This window comes from Pelophylax lessonae (assembly GCF_965119305.1).
Source record: "Pelophylax lessonae genome assembly, chromosome: 6".
Lineage (NCBI taxonomy): Eukaryota > Metazoa > Chordata > Amphibia > Anura > Ranidae > Pelophylax > Pelophylax lessonae.
Window position 1 is genome coordinate 326,383,292 of NC_138773.1, and position 24,621 is coordinate 326,407,912.

At 47.2% G+C, this 24,621-nt stretch overlaps 1 protein-coding gene across 3 annotated transcripts in view; it reads right to left on the minus strand.

The window, feature by feature from the left end:
- The window catches only part of MYLK (myosin light chain kinase), a 358,890-nt gene that overhangs the window by 39,496 nt on the left and 294,773 nt on the right, over window positions 1–24,621 (minus strand). For 2 of the 3 annotated variants that reach the window (XM_082262181.1, XM_082262182.1), the window contains 3 exons: window positions 3,040–3,345; window positions 2,309–2,341; window positions 632–722 (listed from right to left, as the gene is read on the minus strand). In XM_082262181.1, coding sequence (XP_082118307.1) covers window positions 632–722; window positions 2,309–2,341; window positions 3,040–3,345 — 430 coding nt within the window. Of the gene's footprint in view, window positions 1–631; window positions 723–2,308; window positions 2,342–3,039; window positions 3,346–15,260; window positions 15,395–24,621 lie in introns of those variants that run through there. The other variant, XM_082262183.1, reaches the window with a different exon arrangement.

Sequence of the window (24,621 nt, forward strand, 5' to 3'; positions counted from 1 at the left end):
AAATGTCCTCTCTAGATGTACAAAGCTGGTAGAGACATCCCCAAAAAGACTCCCAGCTGTAATTGCAGGGAAAGGCGCTTCTACAAAGTATTGACTCCGGGGGGTGAATACAAATGCAGCCACACTTTTCACAGATTTTTTTGTATCATTTATCATTTTCCTTCCACTTCACAATTAAGTGTTACTTTGTGTCGGTCTATCACATAAAATCCCAATAAAATACATTTATGTTTTTGGTTGTAACATGAGAAAATGTGGGAAATTTCAAGGGGTGTGAATACTTTTTCAAGGCACTGTAACATTGTATATGATTCAATTACTTAGGACTGCTTCATGTTAAAAAAAAAAAAAACATCAAAATGTGAAGCTGTCTACAATGTTTCAGTTCCTTTCCATAAAAAATAAATAGATTTTCCGGGTTACTAAACTCTCAGGATGGAGTCCTGGGAAAGGCAGCCGATCCGGGGGAATCTGAGGGGTTTCCCACACTCCTGAGTCTGTCTGAGTGACAATATGTGTAACCCGCAGGAAGTACAAATCATGGAAGTGACAGTGAGAGTGGCGGCCCAGACTGGTGGGACGCGGCGGGCGAAAGAAAGACCCCCAACAAAGGTCCCCCCACCATACTCACGTCCCCAGCCGCTCCTCCACATCGTAGAAGTCTGCCACCTTCTGTGTGGTGTTCAATGCGACATTCCGATAATCCGACTCCGACATCTCCTCTACAAGACGCAAAAACACAATTTATATTCCCAGGAATCCGTTCCTGAATGAAAATAAACATATTTCCTCCCCGGGGGTCGGACTGTTATTACTGCACTCTAATGTCCCCCCCCCCCCCCCACAGTCACACACTATTATTATTATACATTTATATAGCTCTGACATATACCGCAGTGCTGTACAGAGATCACTGAGCCAATCACATCAGTCTCTGTACCAGAGGAGCTTACACTCTAATGTCCCCTCCCCCACAGTCACATCAGTCTCTGTACCAGAGGAGCTTACACTCTAATATCCCCCCACAGTCACACCAGTCTCTGTACCAGAGGAGCTTACACTCTAATCCCCCCCCCCCAGTCACACACTATTATTAGTATACATTTATATAGCTCTGACATATACTGCAGTGCTGTACAGAGAACACTGAGCCAATCACATCAATCTCTGTACCAGAGGAGCTTACACTCTAATGTCTCCCCTCCCCCACAGTCACATCGGTCTCTGTACAGAGGAGCTTACACTCTAATGCCCCCCCCCCCCCCACAGTCACACACTATTATTATTATACATTTATATAGCTCTGACATATACCGCAGTGCTGTACAGAGAAGGCTACTAGAGGAGCTTACACTCTAATGTCCCCTCCCCCACAGTCACATCAGTCTCTGTACCAGAGGAGCTTACACTCTAATGTCCCTCCCCACAGTCACATCAGTCTCTGTACCAGAGGAGCTTACACTCTAATGTCCCCTCCCCCACAGTCACATTAGTCTCTGTACCAGAGGAGCTTACACTCTAATGTCCCCTCCCCCACAGTCACATCAGTCTCTGTACCAGAGGAGCTTACACTCTAATGCCCCCCTTCCCCAGTCACACCAGTCTCTGTACCAGAGGAGCTTACACTCTAATGTCCCCTCCCCCACAGTCACATCAGTCTCTGTACTAGAGGAGCTTACACTCTAATGTCCCCTCCCCCACAGTCACATCAGTCTCTGTACCAGAGGAGCTTACACTCTAATGTCCCCCGTCCTCCACAGTCACATCAGTCTCTGAACCAGAGGAGCTTACACTCTAATGTCCCCCGTCCCCCAGTCACATCAGTCTCTGTACCAGAGGAGCTTACACTCTAATATCCCCTCCCCCACAGTCACATCAGTCTCTGTACCAGAGGAGCTTACACTCTAATGTCCCCTCCCCCCACAGTCACATCAGTCTCTGTACCAGAGGAGCTTACACTCTAATGTCCCCTCCCCCCACAGTCACATTAGTCTCTGTACCAGAGGAGCTTACACTCTAATGTCCCCTCCCTCACAGTCACATCAGTCTCTGTACCAGAGGAGCTTACACTCTAATGTCCCCTCCCCCCACAGTCACATCAGTCTCTGTACCAGAGGAGCTTACACTCTAATGTCCCCTCCCCCACAGTCACACACTATTACTATTATTATACATTTATATAGCTCTGACATATACCGCAGTGCTGTACAGAGATCACTGAGCCAATCACATCAGTCTCTGTTCAGAGGAGCTTACACTCTAATGCCCCCCCCCCCCACTATATATACATAATATAGGGATCACTTACCATCATCGGACACTTCAACTTCATCTTTATGTTCTACAAAAATATGAAAGAAAAATATGATTGGCATTGATATTGAAAAGTAAAGAGGATTCATGGAGGCCAAGCTCCTAAAGTAGTTAGGAATCTCTACACAGAAAAATGGTGTTCCTAAAGTACAATAATAATCTCCTGTATGACAGTCTACACAAGTCCCAAAAAAGTTTCAAATGAGCCAAATCCTCCTTCATTGGTGTCTCACACGCTCCCCCTCCCAGGCACTGCAGCTCCCGGTGGGAGGGTCCCAGGAGCAGAGGCAGAAAGCAGCGGGCGGGGCTGGGTGTGGCCAAGTGTTAATCAAAAATTTACAGGCTTTTGAATAGCAGAAACCATCCATGCCCTCTGCAATATCTCCTCCCACTGCAAGCAGGCACCACCTACATGAGAGCGACAACTCTGCTCTGAATTCAGGAGCAGTGCAGCATTGTTGTCACCCTATGACAGGAAGATGCATTAGGTGAACCTCACTGGCAGGATCAACAGGTATCTGTGGAAGTTTGCAGCAGCTGAAAACTGCAAGTGCAGATGCATTTTGTTCCCCTGGGAGGCCGGAGTTCTACTTTAAAATATCCAACCACGTGAAAAGAAGATTCCTGATGACTTTGAACACCCAATCATGGGCAGAGGCTTTAAAGACACAATAAATAGTTCTGAATGTAGCGGCCCTTTAAAGATCTCAAGTGTTACACTGTTACCTCCTTCTACTTTCTCCTTGTAAGCCACGGGGTCGGATTCCTGGCTGGGCTCGCTGGTTCCGTACACGTTGGTGGCCCGGATCCGGAACTTGTACTCGCGGTCGTGTAGTAAATTCTCCACGTTGAAGGAGGTGCTCCTGCACTGCGTCAGGTCCGACCACGTCTTGTCCACAGAGTCCCAGATCTCCACCATGTAGGACTGGACCACGCTTCCTCCATCATAGGTGGGGCCATACCAGGAAAGGGTCAGGGCCGAGCCCTTCATCTCCGAAGTGCAGGGCTGTCCGGCTGGGGGGTCCGGCTTATCTACAAAAGAAAGAAACGATCAAATTTTAATCAGACTGAGGGTTCCCATTGAGAAGAAAGGATCACGATGATGAAAGTAATGGAGTCAGGGCCGGTGCTACAACTAGGCAGCCGCCTAGGACACACTACCACCTAGGGTGCAGCCATGGTCAGTGCCACATTCTTCTCCCGTCACCTCCTCATCCCCGGTGGATATCACCTCTAGAGAGGGGGTTAGTGTGTACAGGAAGGGGGGTGTAGGGTTAAATGGGGCAGTGTGTATAGGAGGGGGGGAGTTAAAGGGGGTTTAGGGTTAAAGGGGGGAAGTGTGTGCAGGAAGGGGATGTAGCGTTAAAGGGGGGGCAGTGTGGGCAGGAAGGGGATGTAGCATTAAAGGGGGGGGGAGTATGTGCAGGACTGGAGGGAGAGGCAGTGTGTACAGGAAAGGGGTGTAGGGTTAAATGGGGGCAGTGTGTATAGGAAGGGGGGTGTAGAGTTAAAGGGGGTTTAGGGTTAAAGGGGGGAAGTGTGTGCAGGAAGGGAATGTAGCGTTAAAGGGGGGGGGGCAGTGTGGGCAGGAAAGGGATGTAGCGTTAAAAGGGGGGGGGGGAGTATGTGCAGGACGGGGGGGCAGTGTGTACAGGAAAGGGGTGTAGGGTTAAATGGGGGCAGTGTGTATAGGAAGGGGGGAGTTGAGTTAAAGGGGGTTTAGGGTTAAAGGGGGGAAGTGTGTGCAGGAAGGGGATGTAGCGTTAAAGGGGGGGGCAGTGTGGGCAGGAAGGGGATGTAGCGTCGTTAAAGTGGGGGGGTATGTGCAGGATGGGGGGGGGCAGTGTGTACAGGAAAGGGGTGTAGGGTTGGGGGGGGCATTATGTGCAGGAGGGGGGGGCAATGTGTACAGTTGTTTTCTAGTTGGGGGGGGGGGGGTGCAAGTGCCTGGTCCTGGCTAGGGTGCAAAATAATCTAGAACCAGCCTTGAATGGAGTATTTGGATGTCGGGACAGGACATACAGGGGGCACAGAGAATAATGGTCAGGGGATAAAGGGGGGCACAGAGCATGATAGCAAAGCACATGCCTTACCCAACCTTCCTGCCCCTAAGGAACTCATATTTTCAGGTTTCAGTGAATCCTTACTAAAATTGTCACCCTCAGCTAACAGTATATGAGCTCCATCAGATACATTGTATAATAAAAGTATGAAAAATGTAGCAAATCTACAATATATGTCAAACAAATAATTGGAAAATGGCGCCTCCTTCCAATGAAATACAAATATATCAATAGGTACAGCGGCTGTCAGATTTGGTGATTACCAAACAATAAATGTGTATACCTTGTGAGCCACTAATATAAACCATATACAGTATCTCACAAATGTTAGTACACCCCTCACATTTTTGTAAATATTTCATTTTATCTTTTCATGTGACAACACTGAAGAAATGACACTTTGCTACAATGTAAAGTAGTGAGTGTACAGCTTGTATAACAGTGTAAATTTGCTGTAACCTCAAAATAACTCAACACACAGCCATTAATGTCTAAACCGCTGGCAACAAAAGTGAGTACACCCCTAAGTGACAATGTCCAAATTGGGCCCAAAGTGTCAATAATTTGTGTGGCCACCATTATTTTCCAGCACTGCCTTAACCCTCTTGGGCATGGAGTTCTCCAGAGCTTCACAGGTTGCCACTGGAGTCCTCTTCCCCTCCTCCATGATGACATCACAGAGCTGGTGGATGTTAGAGACCTTGCGCTCCTCCACCTTCCATTTGAGGATGCCCCACAGATGCTCAATAAGGTTTAGGTCTGGAGACATGCTTGGCCAGTCCATCACCTTTACCCTCAGCTTCTTTAGCAAGGCAGTGGTGGTCTTGGAGGTGTTTGGGGTCGTTATGTTGGAATACTCCCCTGCGGCCCAGTCTCTGAAGGGAGGGGATCATGCTCTGCTTCAGTATGTCACAGTACATGTTGGCATTCATGGTTCCCTCAATGAACTGTAGCTCCCCAGTGTCGGCAGCACTCATGCAGCCCCAGACCATGGCACTCCCACCACCATGCTTGACTGTAGGCAAGACATAATTGTCTTTGTACTCCTCACCTGGTTGCCCCCACACACGCCTGACACCATCTGAACCAAATAAGTTATCTTGGTCTCATCAGACCACAGGAGATGGTTCCAGTAATCCATGTCCTTAGTCTGCTTGTCTTCAGCAAACTGTTTGCAGGCTTTCTTGTGCATCATCTTTAGAAGAGGCTTCCTTCTGGGACGACAGCCATGCAGACCAATTTGATGCAGTGTGCGGCGTATGGTCTGAGCACTGACAGGCTGACCCCCCCCCCCCCCCCCTTCAACCTCTGCAGCAATGCTGGCAGCACTCATACGTCTATTTCCCAAATACAACCTCTGGATATGACACTGAGCACGTGCACTCAACTTCTTTGGTCGACCATGGTGAGGCCTGTTCTGAGTGGAACCTGTCCTGTTAGACCACTCTATGGTCTTGGCCACCATGCTGAAGCTCAATTTCAGGGTCTTGGCAATCTTCTTATAGCCTAGGCCATCTTTATGTAGAGCAACAATTCTTTTTTCCGATCCTCAGAGAGTTCTTTGCCATGAGGTGCCATGTTGAACTTCCAGTGACCAGTATGAGAGAGTGAGAGCGATAACACCAAATTTAACACACCTGCTCCCCATTTACACCTGAGACCTTGTAACACTAACGAGTCACATGACACCGGGAAGGGAAAATGGCTAATTGGTCCCAATGTGGACATTGTCACTTAGGGGTGTTCTCACTTTTGTTGCCAGCGGGTTAGACATTAATGGCTGTGTGTTGAGTTATTTTGAGGGGACAGCAAATTTACACTGTTATACAAGCTGTACACTCACTACTTTACATTGTAACAAAGTCTCATTTCTTCAGCGTTGTCACATGAAAAGATAGAATAAAATATTTTAAAAAATGTGAGGGGTGTACTTACTTTTTGAGATACTGTATTAGACACAGATTTTAAATTTTAAATTCATAAAACGTTTATATTATCTTGTGTTCTTCCAATCACCACATGAATAAGGTGCTGTATAATCTTCTTAGCAGGTAAACCAATAAGTGCTCTTGAATAGAGCTCCGCCTCCCTAAAGTGAATGGGTAACTCACCAGATGGATACGGGCCATCAGGACCCAAATCTCTTTGATAAACTTTTCCTAGTATGTCCAGACCAGTTTAAGGATCTTCCAATCTATATCTGCCATAACCATTATGCCAGCTCTCTGGGCTTAGTAACAGGAGGTTTAGATCTCACATCCACAGCAGGGTATGTTATGCCAGAGGTCTTCCCAGAATACAAAATGTGAAGCAGAATGAGCGTGAAGTAATATTTTATTTATAAAAAGTTTTCTTAAAAAACAATGCATAAAAACTCACATTTTCCTGTGCCTTAGAGCGGCACCCACTAAAAAGACCTGGACTGGTTAGGAACGCCGCTGGATTCCGCAATGTGGATGTGAGATTGAAACCTTCTGGTATTAAGCCCAGGGAGCTGGCATAACGGTTATGGCAGATACAGATCTATAATGGGAGCACTGGAGACCTTAGATGACATGCTGACTGATAGCCCACCTAGAGTCAATGGGCATACTGGGAGCACTGGAGACATTAGATGACATGCTGACTGATAGCCCACCTAGAGTCACTGGGCATACTGGGAGCACTGGAGACATTAGATGACATGCTGACTGATAGCCCACCTAGAGTCACTGGGCATACTGGGAGCACTGGAGACATTAGATGACATGCGGACTGATAGCCCACCTAGAGTCACTGGGAATACTGGGAGCACTGGAGACATTAGATGACATGCTGACTGATGGCCCACCTAGAGTCACTGGGCATACTGGGAGCACTGGAGACATTAGATGACATGCGGACTGATAGCCCACCTAGAGTCACTGGGAATACTGGGAGCACTGGAGACATTAGATGACATGCTGACTCCTAGCCCACCTAGAGTCACTGGGCATACTGGGAGCATTGGAGTCATTTAATGACATGCTGACTAATATCCCACCTAGAGTCACTGGGCATACTGGGAGCACTGGAGACATTTAATATCTGGAGACATTAGATGACATGCTGACTGATAGCCCACCTAGAGTCACTGGGCATACTGGGAGCACTGGAGACATTTAATGACATGCTGACTGATAGCCCACCTAGAGTCACTGGGCATACTGGGAGCACTGGAGACATTAGATGACATGCGGACTGATAGCCCACCTAGAGTCACTGGGAATACTGGGAGCACTGGAGACATTAGATGACATGCTGACTGATGGCCCACCTAGAGTCACTGGGCATACTGGGAGCACTGGAGACATTAGATGACATGCGGACTGATAGCCCACCTAGAGTCACTGGGAATACTGGGAGCACTGGAGACATTAGATGACATGCTGACTCATAGCCCACCTAGAGTCACTGGGCATACTGGGAGCACTGGAGACATTTAATATCTGGAGACATTAGATGACATGCTGACTGATAGCCCACCTAGAGTCACTGGGCATACTGGGAGCACTGGAGACATTTAATGACATGCTGACTGATAGCCCACCTAGAGGTATTGTGCATACTGGGAGCACTGGAGACATTAGATGGCATGCTGACTGATAGCCCACCTAGAGTCACTGGGCATACTGGGAGCATTGGAGTCATTTAATGACATGCTGACTAATATCCCACCTAGAGTCACTGGGCATACTGGGAGCACTGGAGACATTTAATATCTGGAGATATTAGATGACATGCTGACTGATAGCCCACCTAGAGTCACTGGGCATACTGGGAGCACTGGAGACATTTAATATCTGGAGATATTAGATGACATGCTGACTGATAGCCCACCTACAGTCACTGGGCATACTGGGAGCACTGGAGACATTTAATGACATGCTGACTGATAGCCCACCTAGAGTTATTGTGCATACTGGGAGCACTGGAGACATTAGATGGCATGCTGACTGATAGCCCACCTAGAGTCACTGGGCATACTGGGAGCACTGGAGACATTAGATGACATGCTGACTGATAGCCCACCTAGAGTCACTGGGCATAACGGGAGCACTGGAGACATTTAATGACATGCTGACTGATAGCCCACCTAGGGTCACTGGGAATACTGGGAGCACTGGAGACATTAGATGACATGCTGACTGATAGCCCACCTAGAGTCATTGGGCATACTGGGAGCACTGGAGACATTAGATGGCATGCTGACTGATAGCACACCTAGAGTCATTTGGCATACTGGGAGCACTGGAGACATTAGATGACATGCTGACTGATAGCCCACCTAGAGTCACTGGGCATACTGGGAGCACTGGAGATATCAGCTGACATGCTGACTGATAGCCCACCTAGAGTCACTGGGCATACTGGGCTGAGAGGCACCAGCATTTAGAGATCAGCAATGGCCGCCCACTGTTTTCTGACTTCCTTTAAGCGCTGTACGTGAAATCTCCCTCATAGGCGGTGGGCAGAGATCACGCAGAGACCCCCATAGGAAGGGCACATGTACGATTAGCGTGATGAGGATCAGATAGCGATCGCTCTCTCCTCACCATGAACGGGAATTCCCGAGTGGCATTTCCTGCAGATTCGTGGGAAAAGGAGACTGAGGAGTGTGAGATGACAGACGGCCCGCTGCTCAGACTCTGGCATGAGAACGGGGGGGGGGGGTACGGAAAAAATCCATTATATTTATGTGGGAACTCCAGCCCTAGGAGTAATATCTGAGCTTAGCAGTCCTTAGATGTGGTGGCTGCATTCGTTTTCGTTTTTAGGATTTTGTTCCCTTTTTTCCTGCCAGTAATATTCTTCCTTTGTACAAGGCAGAGGCGTAACTAGACCCTTCAGGGCCCAGGTGCTAGAAACCATGAAGGGCCCCCCCCCGGCCCCTGGCCGGGACCCTTCCCTTCAAGCCTGGGGCTCTTCCCACTGATCCTGGGGCCCTTTACTCTCGTTCCGGGGCCCTTTATTACGGTCTGAAGTGGGCCCTTTTCCTGCCATCTTGGGGCCTCCCCACGGCCGGTCGCAAGTGTGACCTTTGCGATCCTGGAAGTTCACCCACTGGTGTCAGTAGTTTTTATTTTTCGGTATTTTAATTGTATTATTTTTTTATCATTTTATTTTTTTACAATGTGACTGACTATGACTCTGTCCATTCAGAAAAGGAAGGAGCTGGTAAATTACATATTTACCGACCCCTTCCTGGTTCTCTATTGTGACACATCCCCTGCAGCAGCCGTCAGGGGAGGGAGCACAGTGGAGGGGGGCAGCACAGTAAGGGGGAAACCAGGGGAGCACACAGGGGCCCAGAGACAGCAGCACAAAAGTGAACTGGATAGGAGGAGTGGCGGGGGCAGCATACAGAGGAACCAATCTACAGCTACAGGAGGAAAAGCGAGGACAGAGATTTCTCTACATGCTGCCCCCGCCGCCCCTCCTATCCAGGTGTACAGTGGAGCCGCACAGGCCCCCTGAAGCCTGGGGCCTGGTTGAATTTGCAACCCCTGTAGTTATGCCCCTGGTATAAGGGGTATACTATAGACACAGGGGTGAACTACCGGTCAGTAGATGACACGTGAATTGGGAGCACAGTTAGGAGTTCCTAGGAGCAATAGACAGAGCTGCTGTTAGAAATTACAGGACACCATACAGCCTACCTGACAGCCCCCCCCCCCCCCCCCTGCCAAAAAAGTGACAGAGAACATAGATTCATTCATCCATTTCTCTGCAGCTTCAGCTGCACAGATGAATGAATAAAAAGCACTATGAGGCTCCTGTTCATATACAAACTCAAGCATAGTAACCTCAGTTTACTATGCTGCAGTGATGAATGGAGACAGGAGTGATTGGTACCGATCACTCACTGAGTTTATTCAGGAAACGAAGGAACCAATAAATTATATATTAACTGGCCTCTTCCCTCACTCTCCATCCTGCCGCCGCCAACAGGAGAGGAGAGGTGGAAAGCCGGAAGCGCTGCGGGGGAAAGGGGCACACAGGGGGCCCGGACATAAGACGGAAGGGGCGAATGTACAAGAACCAATCCCCCTGCAATGAAACAGGAGGGAGAGAGAGGAGGAGAAGCTGGCAGGGTTGCAGGGGGAGGCAGAATTGGATTGGTGTCTTGAATAAGACAGTACAATCAGCCCTCCTGTTCAGCAGGTGCCTGGGCCCCCCTTTTGAAATGAAGGGGTCCAGGCCCAGTCAATAGATGACACGTCCAGGCCCTGTCAATAGATGACACGTTGACAGGGAGTGTATTTGGAGTCAATGGGGGCACTAAAGTCGCTAGATTTCATGCATACTGGGAGCACACTTGGGAGTCACTGTAAATAATGGGAGCACTGGAGACATTAGGTGACGTGGTGTGGGAGCACAGTTGGAGTCACTGGGCCAACTGGGAGCACTGGAGACATTAGATGACATGTGGGCTTGAAGCAAACTTTGAGAAACTGGGCTCATTTGGAGCACCAAAGTTATGAGATGACACATGGACTTGGAGAGCACTTGATGCCACTGGGAACACTGGAGTCATTAGATGTCATGTGGACTGGGAGCACACTTGGAGTCTCTGGGAACACTAGAAGCACCAGAGACATTAGATGACATGTGGACAGGTAGCTGACCTAGAGTCACTGGGCTTACTGGGGGCACTAGAGACATTAGATGAGTTATTGATTGGAAGCCTGTCTTGAGTCACTGGGTGTACTGGGAGCACCGAAGACATTAGATGGCATGTGGACTGGTAGCCCACCTAGATTCACTGGGAATACTGGGAACACTGAAGACATTAGATGACATGTGGACTGGTAGCACACCTAGACCCACTGGGGATACTGGGAGCACTAAAGTCACTAGGTGTCATGTGGACTGGGAGCACACTTGGAGTCACTGGGCATACTGGGAGCATTGAAGACATTAGGTGAGGTGGTGTGGGAGCACACTTGAAGTCACTGGGCATACTGGGAGCACTAGAGACATTAGATGACATGTGGGCTGGGAGCACACCTGGAGTAACTGGGCACATTTGGAGCACTTAAGTTTTTAGATGACTCATGGATTTGGAGAGCACTTGAAGCCACTGGGAGCACTGGAGTCACTAGATGTCATGTGGACTGGGAGCACACTTGGTGTCTCTAGGCAAACTAGAAGCACCAGAGACATTACACGACATGTGGACTGGTAGCTGACCTAGAGTTATTGGGCCTACTGGGGGCACTGGAGACATTAGATGATGTGTTCATTGGTAGCCTGTCTAGAGTCACTGGGTGTACTGGGAGCACCGAAGACATTAGATGACAGGTGGACTGGTAGCCCAGCTAGAGTCACTGGGCATACTGGGAGCACCGAAAACATTAGATGACAGGTGGATTAGTAGCCCACCTAGAGTCACTGGGCATACTGGGAGCATTGAAGACATTAGATGACATGTGGACTGGTAGCCCACCTAGAGTCACTGGGAAAACTAGAAGCACCAGAGACATTACATGACATGTGGACTGGTAGCTGACCTAGAGTTATTGGGCCTACTGGGAGCACTGGAGACATTAGATGATTTGTTGATTGGTAGACTGTCTAGAGTCACTTAGCGTACTGGGAGTACCGAAGACATTTGATGACAGGTGGACTGGTAGCCCAGCTAGAGTCACTGGGCATACTGGGAGCACCGAAGACATTTGATGACAGGTGGACTGGTAGCCCAGCTAGAGTCACTGGGCATACTGGGAGCACCGAAGACATTAGATGACAGGTGGACTGGTAGCCCACCTAGAGTCACTGGGCATACTGGGAGCATTGAAGACATTAGATGACATGTGGACTGGTAGCCCACCTAGAGTCACTGGGAAAACTAGAAGCACCAGAGACATTACATGACATGTGGACTGGTAGCTGACCTAGAGTTATTGGGCCTACTGGGGGCACTGGAGACATTAGATGAGTTGTTGATTGGTAGCCTGTCTAGAGTCACTGGGCATACTGGGAGCACCAGAGACATTATATGACATGTGGACTGGTAACCCATCTAGAGTCACTGGGCATACTGGGAGCACTGAAGGCATTAGATGACATGTGGACTGGTAGCCCACCTAGAGTCACTAGGCATACTGGGATCATTGGAGACATTAGGTGACGTGGAGCACAATGAGAGACACTAGAGCACCAGAAGACATGTGGACTGGATGCACATTTAGAGTCACAGATAGCTAAAGAGATCAATGGTGTCAGTGGTTACTTACCTGAGAGGCAAAAACTTCTCATTGCTCAAGGAACCCCTAGCAACCCCTGAAGGAACCCTAGGTTTTCACGAAACCCTGATTGAGAATGGCTTCTTTAGAAGGTACTTGGTAACTGTTGGTTTCTACAGAGGACCACGTACATTAGACACTGTGCCAGAACACACATTGTCCCAATGTACAGATAAATCCGATTTGTTCATATTCCTTCTATATTAAGATTGGCCAATTTCTGCTGAAGGAGCGGGGACGTCTTTTCTATTTTTATGGCCATTGGATGTAAATTGCTGCAGAACTCTGTTTCCGATTTTACAGAGATTTAGGAAACCTGAGCGTTCCCTCTGCGTCGCTGGGGGTCCGACTGTTATTTTTAGGATTCATTTCTTGATATGAAGCTGGATTGTTCAGCTGCCAAAAAAAAACAGCCCCCACACCCTCACGGAACACAGCGATTGCAGCGAAAGAAAAAAGTGAAAAAATGTTGTTAGATGACATCGACCATCTGTCCTGCAGATTTCCCTTCAGGCCGCCTCTTTATAAATCCTGACATAGAATTTTACTTCTATTGATACATCAGGAGCCAAAGTCTACTAAAGGCACGGTGCGCCGGGTGCAAGATACAACCAATAGACTAGCAGAGCGCTCATTGTTATGGGGGCAAGAAGTTTGGTGTTCTCAAGGTATTAATGTGCAGAAATACTTTGCCTCCATGTCAAAGCAGTGTTAGCAGAATCAGCAGGCTGGACATTTGTCTTTCATGCTGCAAATTTCTTTACATTCATTTCAAACTGTTCCCTTGTGTAACTGCCATTGTCCCCTTCCTGGATAACATTGTTCCTTAGTATAACTGACCCATTCGGCTTCCAGAATCACACTGTTCCTTAGTGCAACTGCCACATTCACCTACCTGGATCACACTGCTCCTTAATGTAACTGCCATTTTTACCCTTCTGGATCACACTGCTCCTTAGTGCCCAGTATCAGTGCCACCTATCAATGACCAGTATCGGTGCTACCTATCAATGACCAGTATCAATGCCGCCTATCAATGACCAGTATCAGTGCTGCCTATCAATGCTCAGTATCAGTGCTGCCTATCAATGACCAGTATCAGTGCCGCCTATCAATGACCAGTATCGGTGCCGCCTATCAATGACCAGTATCGGTGCCACCTATCAATGACCAGTATCAGTGCCACCTATCAATGACCAGTATCGGTGCCGCCTATCAATGACCAGTATCGGTGCCACCTATCAATGACCCGTATCAGTGCCGCCTATCAATGACCAGTATCAGTGCCACCTATCAATGACCAGTATCGGTGCCGCCTATCAATGACCAGTATCGGTGCCACCTATCAATGACCCGTATCAGTGCCGCCTATCAATGACCAGTATCAGTGCCGCCTATCAATGCCCAGTATCAGTGCCGCCTATCAATGCCCAGTATCAGTGCTGCCTATCAATGACCAGTATCAGTGCCGCCTATCAATGACCAGTATCGGTGCCACCTATCAATGACCAGTATCAGTGCCGCCTATCAATGCCCAGTATCAGTGCTGCCTATCAATGACCAGTATCAGTGCTGCCTATCAATGCCCAGTATCAGTGCCGCCTATCAATGACCAGTATCAGTGCCGCCTATCAATGACCAGTATCAGTGCTGCCTATCAATGACCAGTATCAGTGCTGCCTATCAATGACCAGTATCAGTGCTGCCTATCAATGACCAGTATCAGTGCTGCCTATCAATGCCCAGTATCAGTGCCGCCTATCAATGCCCAGTATCAGTGCTGCCTATCAATGCCCAGTATCAGTGCGGCCTATCAATGACCAGTATCAGTGCCGCCTATCAATGACCAGTATCAGTGCTGCCTATCAATGCCCAGTATCAGTGCCGCCTATCGATGCCCCCAAAAATAATTTAACATTTTTTTTTTCATTTATATAGCAAAAAATAAACACAACAGTGATTAAATACCACCAAAAGAAAGCTCTATTTGTGTGAAAAAATTATAAATTTTTTTTATAGAAACAGTGTTGCATGACCACGCAATTGTCATTCAAAGTGCGACAGTGCTGAAAGCTGAAAATTGGCTTGGGCATGAAGGGGGTGATAGTGCCCGGTAGGCAAGTGGTTAAGAATTTGTAAGCTGCAATATGTTACATTTTTGTTTTTGAATTTTTTGCTTTGAAATATAAGTAAGGTGATTTAAGAAACATCGTATCATATAAAAGTCTTATGTGTCATGAAGGGGTTAATATAAATTGTTACATTGTAGACATTTCATCCCAAAATACTTTCATCAGAAATCTGAGGATTGATCGGCCGTCTGCCAGAGACCGGCGCAGATCTCTGGATGTAGAATACAAACACGCCGCTTTTATCTCGCCATTCTTCACATTCGCAGCGCTTCCTTCTGCTCCTTCCCAAAAAAGTGACATTTAAGGTAAAGCGGCAGAACGCACGGCGATAAATTGCCTCTCAGTGTAAATAAGATTTCTCGGCACGATCGGAATAACCTCAGGATAATCTCTTTAATCTGACTAAATTGGTTGCGGTCGCGGAGGAATTCGAGCTGGCAACGAAACGTTTTCCATTTTGGAAAGGAATGTGGCTGCGCGCCCACCTTGCATCGGCTGGATCCGCGCTCCGTACGGTGACTATGCGCTTTCGGCTCGCCGGCGTTCCTGCGTCACGTCAGACAGAAGCGCTGATTCGCACAGCTGGCAATCTGCGGACTGTTTACACGCATGGAGCCAGTGAACGGCGAACGTTCCAAGTTACTAATTACATAAATAAAGTGTCAGCGAGGAACACAAAGTCCAGCCGCGTCCAAGTCATGTGATCTGACCTTCCCCGGCCAGAACGCCAGGATTCTGTTCAGTGTCAAGCGTTCGCTTTCATTTCTCCAACGTGCAAAGTGACACCAACACGCTTATCAACAAGAAAAGGACGCCGCATCAGCCAATCACATTTCAACTTTCATAGTTCAGAGCTTTTGAAACATGGAAAGGAGGGAGCTGATTGGTTGCTGTAGTTCAGGAATCGTCCTTTGCTTCATTATCGAAAAACTCCGGTCCAATGAAAATCTTTTCTCAAAACTGTAGATTCTAACAGCGCAGAGGATCCGGCCGCAGGAGGAGCCAACATACAGACAAGGGGTTGGGCTTGGTATTGGGGTTACAGGGAGGGTTAGTGTTAGGGTTACAGGGATGAATAATATTGGGGTTACATGGTGGGGGGGGGGTTACATGAAGGATTAGTAGTAGGGTTTCAGGAAGGATTCATGTTAGGGTTACTTGGAGAGTTAGTGTAGGGATAACAGGAAGGGATAGTGTTAGAGTTACAGAGAGAGGGTTAGTGTTGGGGTTGCAGGGAGGTTTGGTGTTAGCGTTAAAGGGAGGGTTAATGTCAGGAATACATCTAAGTTTAGTGTTAGGGCTACAGAGAGGCTTAGAATTAGGGTTACAGGGAAGGTTAGTGTTGGGCTTACAGGGAGGGTTAGTATTGGGGTTACGGGGAGGGTTAGTGTTAGGGTTAAAGAGCGGGCTAATGTCAAGAATACATGGAAGTTTAGTGGTAGGGTTACAGGGCAGATTAGTTTTAGGGTTACAGGGAGGGTTGGTGTTAGGGTTAAAGGGAGGATTAATGTCAGGAATACATGGAAGTTTAGTGTTAGGGTTACAGGGCAGATTAGTTTTAGGGTTACAGAGAGGGTTGGTTTTAGGGTTAAAGGGAGGATTAATGTCAGGAATACATGGAAGTTTAGTGTTAGGGTTACAGGGAGGGTTAGTATTAGGTTTACAGAGAGGGTTAGTGTTGGGGTTAAAGTGAGGTTTAGTATTGCGATTACAGGGAGGGTTAGTATTGGGGTTACAGGAAGGCTTAGTATTGGGGTTACAGGGAGGGTTGGTGTTAGGGTTAAAGAGAGGGCTAATGTCATGGAGGGTTAGTGTTAGGGTTACATGGAGGGTTAGTATTACAGGAAGGGTTACATCTAGGGTTGGTGTTAGGGTCGAAGGAAGGTTTGGTATTGGGGTTACAGGAAGGTTTAGTAATGCAGTTACAGGGAGGGTTAGTATTGCAGTTACAGTTTGGGTTGGTGCTAGGGTTACAGGGAGGATTAGTATTGGGGTTCCATGAAAGGATGATGTTAGGGTTATAGGGAGGGTTAGTATTGGGGTTACATGGAGGGTTGGTGTTAGGGCTACAGGTAGGGTTAGTATTCAGGTTACATGTAGGGATGATGTTAGGGTTACAGGGAGGGTTAGTATTGGGGTTACATGGAGGGTTGGTATTGGGGGTTACATGGGGAGGTTTACGGGGAGGTTTAGTATTACAGGGAGGATTAGTATTGGGGTTACATGTTAGGGTTATGAGTGTTAGTATTAAGAGTTATAGCGAGGGTTACGGTAACAAGGGTGCTAAAGTTTGGGTTATAGGGAGGGTACATTTTAGGGTGACAAAGATGATTACTGTAAATCTTTCAGGAAGGGTTATATGAGAGCTAATAGGAGGGTTGGTGTTAGGGTAATGGGGAGGGTAAGGTTTAGGGTTACAGGGATTGTTAGTGTTAGGATTACAGGGAAAATTTGTATTAGGGTTGCAGGGTGTCATTGGGGTCCCTATTAACCCCCCCTCCCCCCAGGACAGAACTGGAGTGTCACATGGCATCACAGCAACTTTATACCATCCTGTCTGGTCTGTTTAATAATCCTGTTTACCCCTGTGTCTGTGTTTTAAAAAAAATAAGGCATTGTTTACCAGTTTTCAGAGCGCCGAGCACCGCTCACGTGACCCGTCAACTCTCCTCTCCCCATTTGACAGCTGCCTGCAGTGGGTGGGGCCGAGGATTCCTCGCTGTCGTCAGTCGGGAGGGGAGGAGGGGGGGAGGGGGAGAGGCATCGGGTCACGTGACCGGCGATTGGCGCTCTGAAAACTTGTAAAGAATGGCTTATTTTTATAACACAGACATAGGGGCACACAGGATTATTAAACAGACTGTACACAGGATCTGAAATATTAAATGAAATGACAGCAGCAGGAGGAGGAGGGGGGCGGGCACTGACACAGGAGCAGGCAGGCAGGGAGGGATGAAGGGGGAGAGAGGCAGAGGAGAACAGGTGAGCTGCGGATGACGGAGGCACGTAAACTGACCATGGTGTCAGGGCTCAGCAGCCATGGTATACCGTGGTCACTTTACAGAGGGGAGAACATAGCAAGGAAGGATCAGCCAGGTATTTTAGGTGAAACGGGGGGGGGGGGGGGGGGGATTACACAGCACAAACACTGTGCTGAATAACATGCTTTAAGGAAACAGGATCAATTTTTCTTTTTTAGGTTAACAAATGCTTTAAAAATAAATACTAAAAATAAGTATAATGACTAAGCCCCTCCCCTTCATGACATTGTTAAAAAGGTGCAGAGCATGGTTGACCTTAAAATGATGCCCCCATCCCCCCTGAAAAAAGTTCTGCGGACGCCCATGCGCTGAGCTTCTCATCTTATCCCTTATTTTTCCCTGAGAGGGTCTCACAGTGTAAAATGCCGTCAGCTGAGGGAGGATTAGGGTTTGAGGGTTGGTTAGTGTGCCCGACGACATCATCACACCATCACTTTATTACTTGTTTATAGACCCCCATTATGGGTTGTATAGAGAAGAGAGCCCCATTGGGTGGTGCAGCGTCTCTCCTTGCACAGGATGCACCATACAGCCTGCGGAGGAATTCACATCCTCAATGTATAGAGAAGAATGATCCTTCTTCGGAGAAGTCTGGAGTCTGGAGCCAGTTGGATGAGGTCCATGCCGTCAGCACTGGCAGCATCTCAGCACTGGGAGAGAAAGCGAGCCTTAAAAGGTCACAATCGCTCAGAGAAGGAGCGCAGACGGGGGGTCTGGGATGCAGCTTCTCACAACCAGCTGTATGGAATACAGCTGGTTGTGACAAGGGGCCACTAAACAAGGGGCCACTAAACACAGGATCCTCCTGTACACCCTGGCGGGGGAGATGCAGGTTTCCACAAACAGCTAAAACATCCATAACATCTAAAGGGAAAAATAAAATGACATACAGAGTTAGGTATGGTGCTGGGGTACAAAGATGAGCCATTAAGGGGTGCAGGCGGCCCCTTCATGGCTTTCTGTAACCCTAACAATAACTCTCCCTGTAAATCGGACACTAATCATCCCTGTAACCCTAACACCAACCATTCAATATACTAAAACCAACCCTCCCTTACCCTAACCAACCCTCAAACCCTAACTCCAATCCTCCCTGTAACCCTAACACTAACCAACCCTAACCCAACCTGTAGCCCTAACACTAACCTCCCCTTTACCCTAACACTAACCAACCCTCAAACCCTTATCCTCCCTGTAACCCTAACACTACCCCCCTTACCCTAACTCTAATCCTCCTTGTTACCCTAACACTACCCCCCTTATCCTAACTCTAATCCTCCTTGTTACCCTAACACTACCACCTTACCCTAACATTAACAAACCCTCTAACCCTAACACTACCACCCCCCTTACCTTAACCAGCCCTCTAACAAAAACTCTAGTCTTTACTGTAACACTGCCCCCCCCCCTTACCCTAACTCTTATCATCCCTGTAACACCAACGCTAAAAAAACAAGGTACCAAGCTGTATACTGGTTTGGTCTTTGGTATGGGTCCACCAGTCTTGCATAGCATGGAATGTCTGTCAGGAAAGAGCTGAAGAACTATGGCTGCTGAGACACAGCTGGGATCTGACATGCTATGGGGAGCTCAGCTTTTAGGTGGGACATGTTGGCAGGTGAGTACATGACCAAAACCGAGTCTTAGGTAGTATATCCTGGTCTGATACTCATGAGGTGTTGTCAATGTCAACCCTGGCACAGGGCTGGGGGCTGATGATGATGGTGACAGTGATGGTGATGTCTGTGATGATGATGGTAATGACATTGATGATGATGATGACGGTGATGATGACGGTGATAATGATGGTGATGATAACATTGGTGATAATGGTGATGGTGATTGTGACGGTGCTCACCATCACTTGTAGTGAAAGAAATGGTGTGGATTGCTTCAAATAGGGTCTGTATTTACAAATGATGCTAAAGTGTATTCCAGCTTCAGTGTGAGAGAGACACACAGACTGACACTGGCAGCCTTGTCCTATTGTTTGTGTATTGGGAGGGAATGTGGATTGTGCCTGTCCCATTGTTAAATGTTAATGATCTCACATTGTTCTGTCCAGATGGCTAGATAATTAGTTTAGGTTAATTCTGTTCCTGTATACATTTTCATCTGCATATGCTACTGTAATCAGGCAGAGGGGAGGGATTGTATGCACTGTATGGGAGTGTAAAACTCTGTTTTTATTGGATTGTGAATGTCATGTCCTGTCCCCAACAAGGTCCACCTGGGCGGTAACCTTGTGGGGGAAAACTGTATAAAAGTATGTTTCTTGTTCAATAAAGTTGAGTTAGTTCACCCTCAATCTAGAGTCCTGTCTCTGTATCCTTATTTTGGCAGCACTAGCACTTGGTAAGCATCGATGTGTGTTTTTTCTACAATATAATGATCTGATCAATTAAAATGTTTGTATATGTTTAAAAAACTTTTGAATTAATATTATGTATTTTTCTTTGCTTTTTCTTTTTTGTAATAGTCAACTGGGGATTATTAAGTGGTCTTTGAGAAAGCTTTATCTAAGCGAAACGCGTCAGACCATCCCTACCGGTTGTTACTACAATAATTGCCTGCACTGTCATTGTGAGATATGTGATGTCAGGTCTTTGGATCTTGCTCCATTTTAATGTTTATATATGTATTAAATAAAATAATTTTTTTATGACTATTTATATTATTATCTATTTTTCTTTACTTACTTTATCACGATGCTCAGATTTACTGGTCTTTGATACCCTCTTCACCATCCCCTTATTTTATAGGTTTAGTCAGGATCCTGCTTCTTGTTTAGTAGTGGGACCTTACTACTCCTGTTCTCTCTTTTGTCTATATATTAACTGGGATTGTAGGGTTATCTTACCTAGTGACTACAGTCTATCCAACTACCAATCTCTTTAAGTATATAGACTTGTGTCTCTTATTGGGGGAATATGCTACAAGGGATTGCTATGCTCTTCATACTCCCTTGGATAATCACTAAGCTCTTGTAAGAGCTTGTTCCTGCTTCACTCTCTGGGGAAAGAAAGGTTCACCCACGGGAACCTGGAGCCTTGTTGTAGGTCAAGGGTGGGTAGGGGATGGCGAGACCCCAACCAAGCGGCAGCGGTTCGTGGGGTTTGAGGTGGTTATGATGTCTGGTGGAGTGCTTGGAGCCCTTGGGAAGCACTAGGAGCATCCGTCAATGGATGTACCCAGTCTGGGTGCCGGTTGATCCGTTACAGTGATAATGACATTGATAATGATGACATTGGTGATGATGGTGATAATGACGTTGATAATGGTGATAATGACGGTGATGATGATGGTGATAAGGATAGTGATAATGATGGTGATAATGACAGTGATGAAAATGACAGTAATGATGATGACATTGGAGATGATGGTGATAATGACGTTGATAATGGTGATAATGACGGTGATGATGATGGTGATAATGATAGTGATAATGATAACGATGAAAATGACAGTAATGATGATGACATTGGAGATGATGGTGATAATGATATTGATGATGATGGTGATAATGATGGTGATGATGATAGTGATAATGACATTGATAATGATGGGGATGATGATGACATTGGTGATGATGATGATAATGACATTGATGATGGTGATAATGACCCTAATGATGGTGATGATGACATTGGTGATAATGATGGTGATGGTGATAATGATAGTGATGTTGATGGTGATAATGACAGTGGTTATGGTGATGACAGTGATAATTACGGCAATGATGACACTGGTGATGATGATGGCGATAATGACGGTGACATTGATGATGATGACATTGGTGATAATGACATTGGTGATAATGGTGATAATGATGGTGATGAAGATGATGATGATGACATTGGTGATAATGACAGTGATTATGATGGTGATAATGACATTGGTGATGATAATGGTGATAATGACATTGGTGATGATGATGGTGATAGAGATGGTTATGATGATGGTGATAATGACGTTGATAATGACGGTGATGATGATGACATTGGTGATAATGATTGTGATGATGATGGTGATAATGACAGTGATGATGAGGACATTGGTGATAATGATGGTGATGATAAAGGTGATGATGATGATGTTGATAATGACTGTGATAATGATGGTGATGATGATGACATTGGTGATAATGATTGTGATAATGACTGTGATAATGAAGGTGATGATGATGATGGTGATAATAATGATGATGATGATGGTGTGGTATTTCCTTACGTTTTTACTCATCAAACGACCCCGGTGAGTGTCCATGAATGCCTATTTAAAGATTCGAATCCTTTACTAATGGCTGAATATTAGAACCTTTAGAGCTGAGCTCATGGCACATATAACTGACACTGATGAATGCAGTTTGTATCTATTTGGGCCCCATTCAATGTTGGTGTACCGGGAATCATGGGAAGAATTGTGCTATTCTTTTTTAATGGCACTCCAGACACTGTGCGATTTTGCTGCAATTGTTGGGGGACAAAAACATGTAGAAATCACAGCAAAACGCACAAAACTTGTCACCCAAAAAGGTGCAGGAGCTTCATTGGCAGGTTTTCTCCGGTAACGCAGCCCATACAAGTGAAATCACGCAAAGAAAACATTGAGTGGGAATGCGCATTCCCACTATGTGAAGTGTGAACGGGGCCTACAACATCACTAAATGCATTTTTTCATAAATACATGCAGTGTAAGTACATGACTTTGACCTGGTATCAGCTTCTTGCAGTCCTTGTACAGCAGAGCTCAGACTGGGGGAGAGGAAAGCAGTACAAGGAGTCGATCGGTTATGCTGCAATGCAAGGTGCATGCTGTGAGGACAGAGCAGAGTGACAGAAATTAGATAATCAGTTTGCTGCTTCTCCTTTAATTATCCAAGCAAAGGCTGGGAGAGAAGCAAGACTTGTAATTCAGCAGAGAAAAACCAGGTCCCCTCCCCTGCAATTCAGGGAGTCTCTAATCTCCTTATCTAATTTCTCTGTCACTCTGCTCTTTCTTCTCAGCATACCCCTTGCGCTGTGTGGCAGAGCTGTGTAAAGCTCAGGAAAGGCTTGACAGAAATACAAATAATTTGGTAGGAAAAACAACTCTCGTATACGGATTCAGTCGGGGTTGTTTGCTAGAATTTCAGCTTTTAAAATTGCGAAGATGACATTTCCCTATAGTAGATTGTGTCCCTACCACTCCCACAATGGGGAGATTTCCTTAAAGCTTGTGTCTCTGCCCCTCCCACAATGATGAGGTTTCCCTGCAGTATTTGTGTCTCTGCCCCTCCCACAATGAGGAGGTTTCCCTGCAGTATTTGTGTCTCTGCCCCTCCCACAATGGGGAGATTTCCCTGCAGTAGTTTGTGTCTCTGCCCCTCCCACAATGGTGAGATTTCCTGCAGTAGTTTCTGTCTCTTCCCCTCCCACAATGGTGAGATTTCCTGCAGTAGTTTGTGTTTCTGCCCCTCCCCCAATGGGGAGATTTTCCCAAAGTAGTTTGTGTCCCTACCACTCCCACAATGGGGAGATTTCCTTAAAGCTTGGTCTCTGCCCCTCCCACAATGATGAGATTTCCTGCAGTAGTTTGTGTCTCTGCCCCTCCCACAAAGATGAGATTTCCCTGCAGTAGTTTGTGTCTCTGCCCCTCCTACAATAGGGATAATTTCCTTGAAATTTTTGTTTTTGACCCTCCCACAATGGGGGGATTTCCTTAAAGCTTGTGTCTCTGCCCCTCCGACAAAGATGAGATTTCCCTGCAGTATTTGTGTCACTGCCTCTCCCACAATGATCTGATTTCCTTGCAGTACTTTCATCTCTGCTCCTCCCACAATGGTGAGATTTCCCCTCAGTAGTTTGTGTCTCTGCCCCTCCCACAATAGGGAGATTTCCTTGAAGGTTGTGTCTTTGACCCTCCCACAATGGTGAGGTTTCCTGCAGTAGTTTCTGCCCCTCCCACATTGGTGAGATTTTCCCAAAGTAGCTTGTGCGCCTACCACTCCCACAATGGGGAGATTTCCTTGAAGTGTGTGTCTTTGCCCCTCCCACAATGGGGAGATTTCCTGCAGTATTTAATGTCTCCACTCCTCTTGCAGGTGTCAATTTCTCTCTTTGGATTCTACAGAATATTCAATCAGGGATTCGCCCTCACTGCCTATTTGTGATGGTATAACTGGGAACTCGGGGAGCAGCCATGGGAAATATGAAGGGGGGGTCCAGGGAGATACGAGGGGGTGGGGTCCTGGGAAGTATGAAGGGGGGTCCTGGGTGATATGGGGGGTCCTGGGAGGTATGGGGGTCCTCAGAGGTATGGGGGAGGTCCTGGGAGGTATGGGGGGTCCTGAAAGGTATGGGGGAGGTCCTAGGAGGTATAAAGGGGGGTCCTGGGAGGTACATGGTGGGGTCCTGGGAGGTATGGGGGGGGGTCCTGGGAGGTATGGGGGGGGGGGTCCTGGGAGGTATGAGGGGGGTCCTGGGAGGTATGGGGGGTCCTCGGAGGTATGGGGGAGGTCCTGGGAGATATGAAGGGGGTCCTGGGAGGTATATGGGGGGTCCTGGGAGGTATATGGGGGGGTCCTGGGAGGTATGGGGGGGTCCTGGGAGGCATGAAGGGGGGTCCTGGGGGATATGGGGGGGTCCTGGGAGGTATATGGTGGGGTCCTGGGAGGTATGAGGGGGGGTTCTGCGAGGTATGAGGGAGGGGGGTCCTGCGAGTTATGGTGGGGGGGGGGGGTCCTGGGAGGTATGAGAGGGGGGTTCTGGGAGGTATAAGAAGGTCGGGAACTGGTTCAGTTTATGGGCATACATGGCTTTTTCGT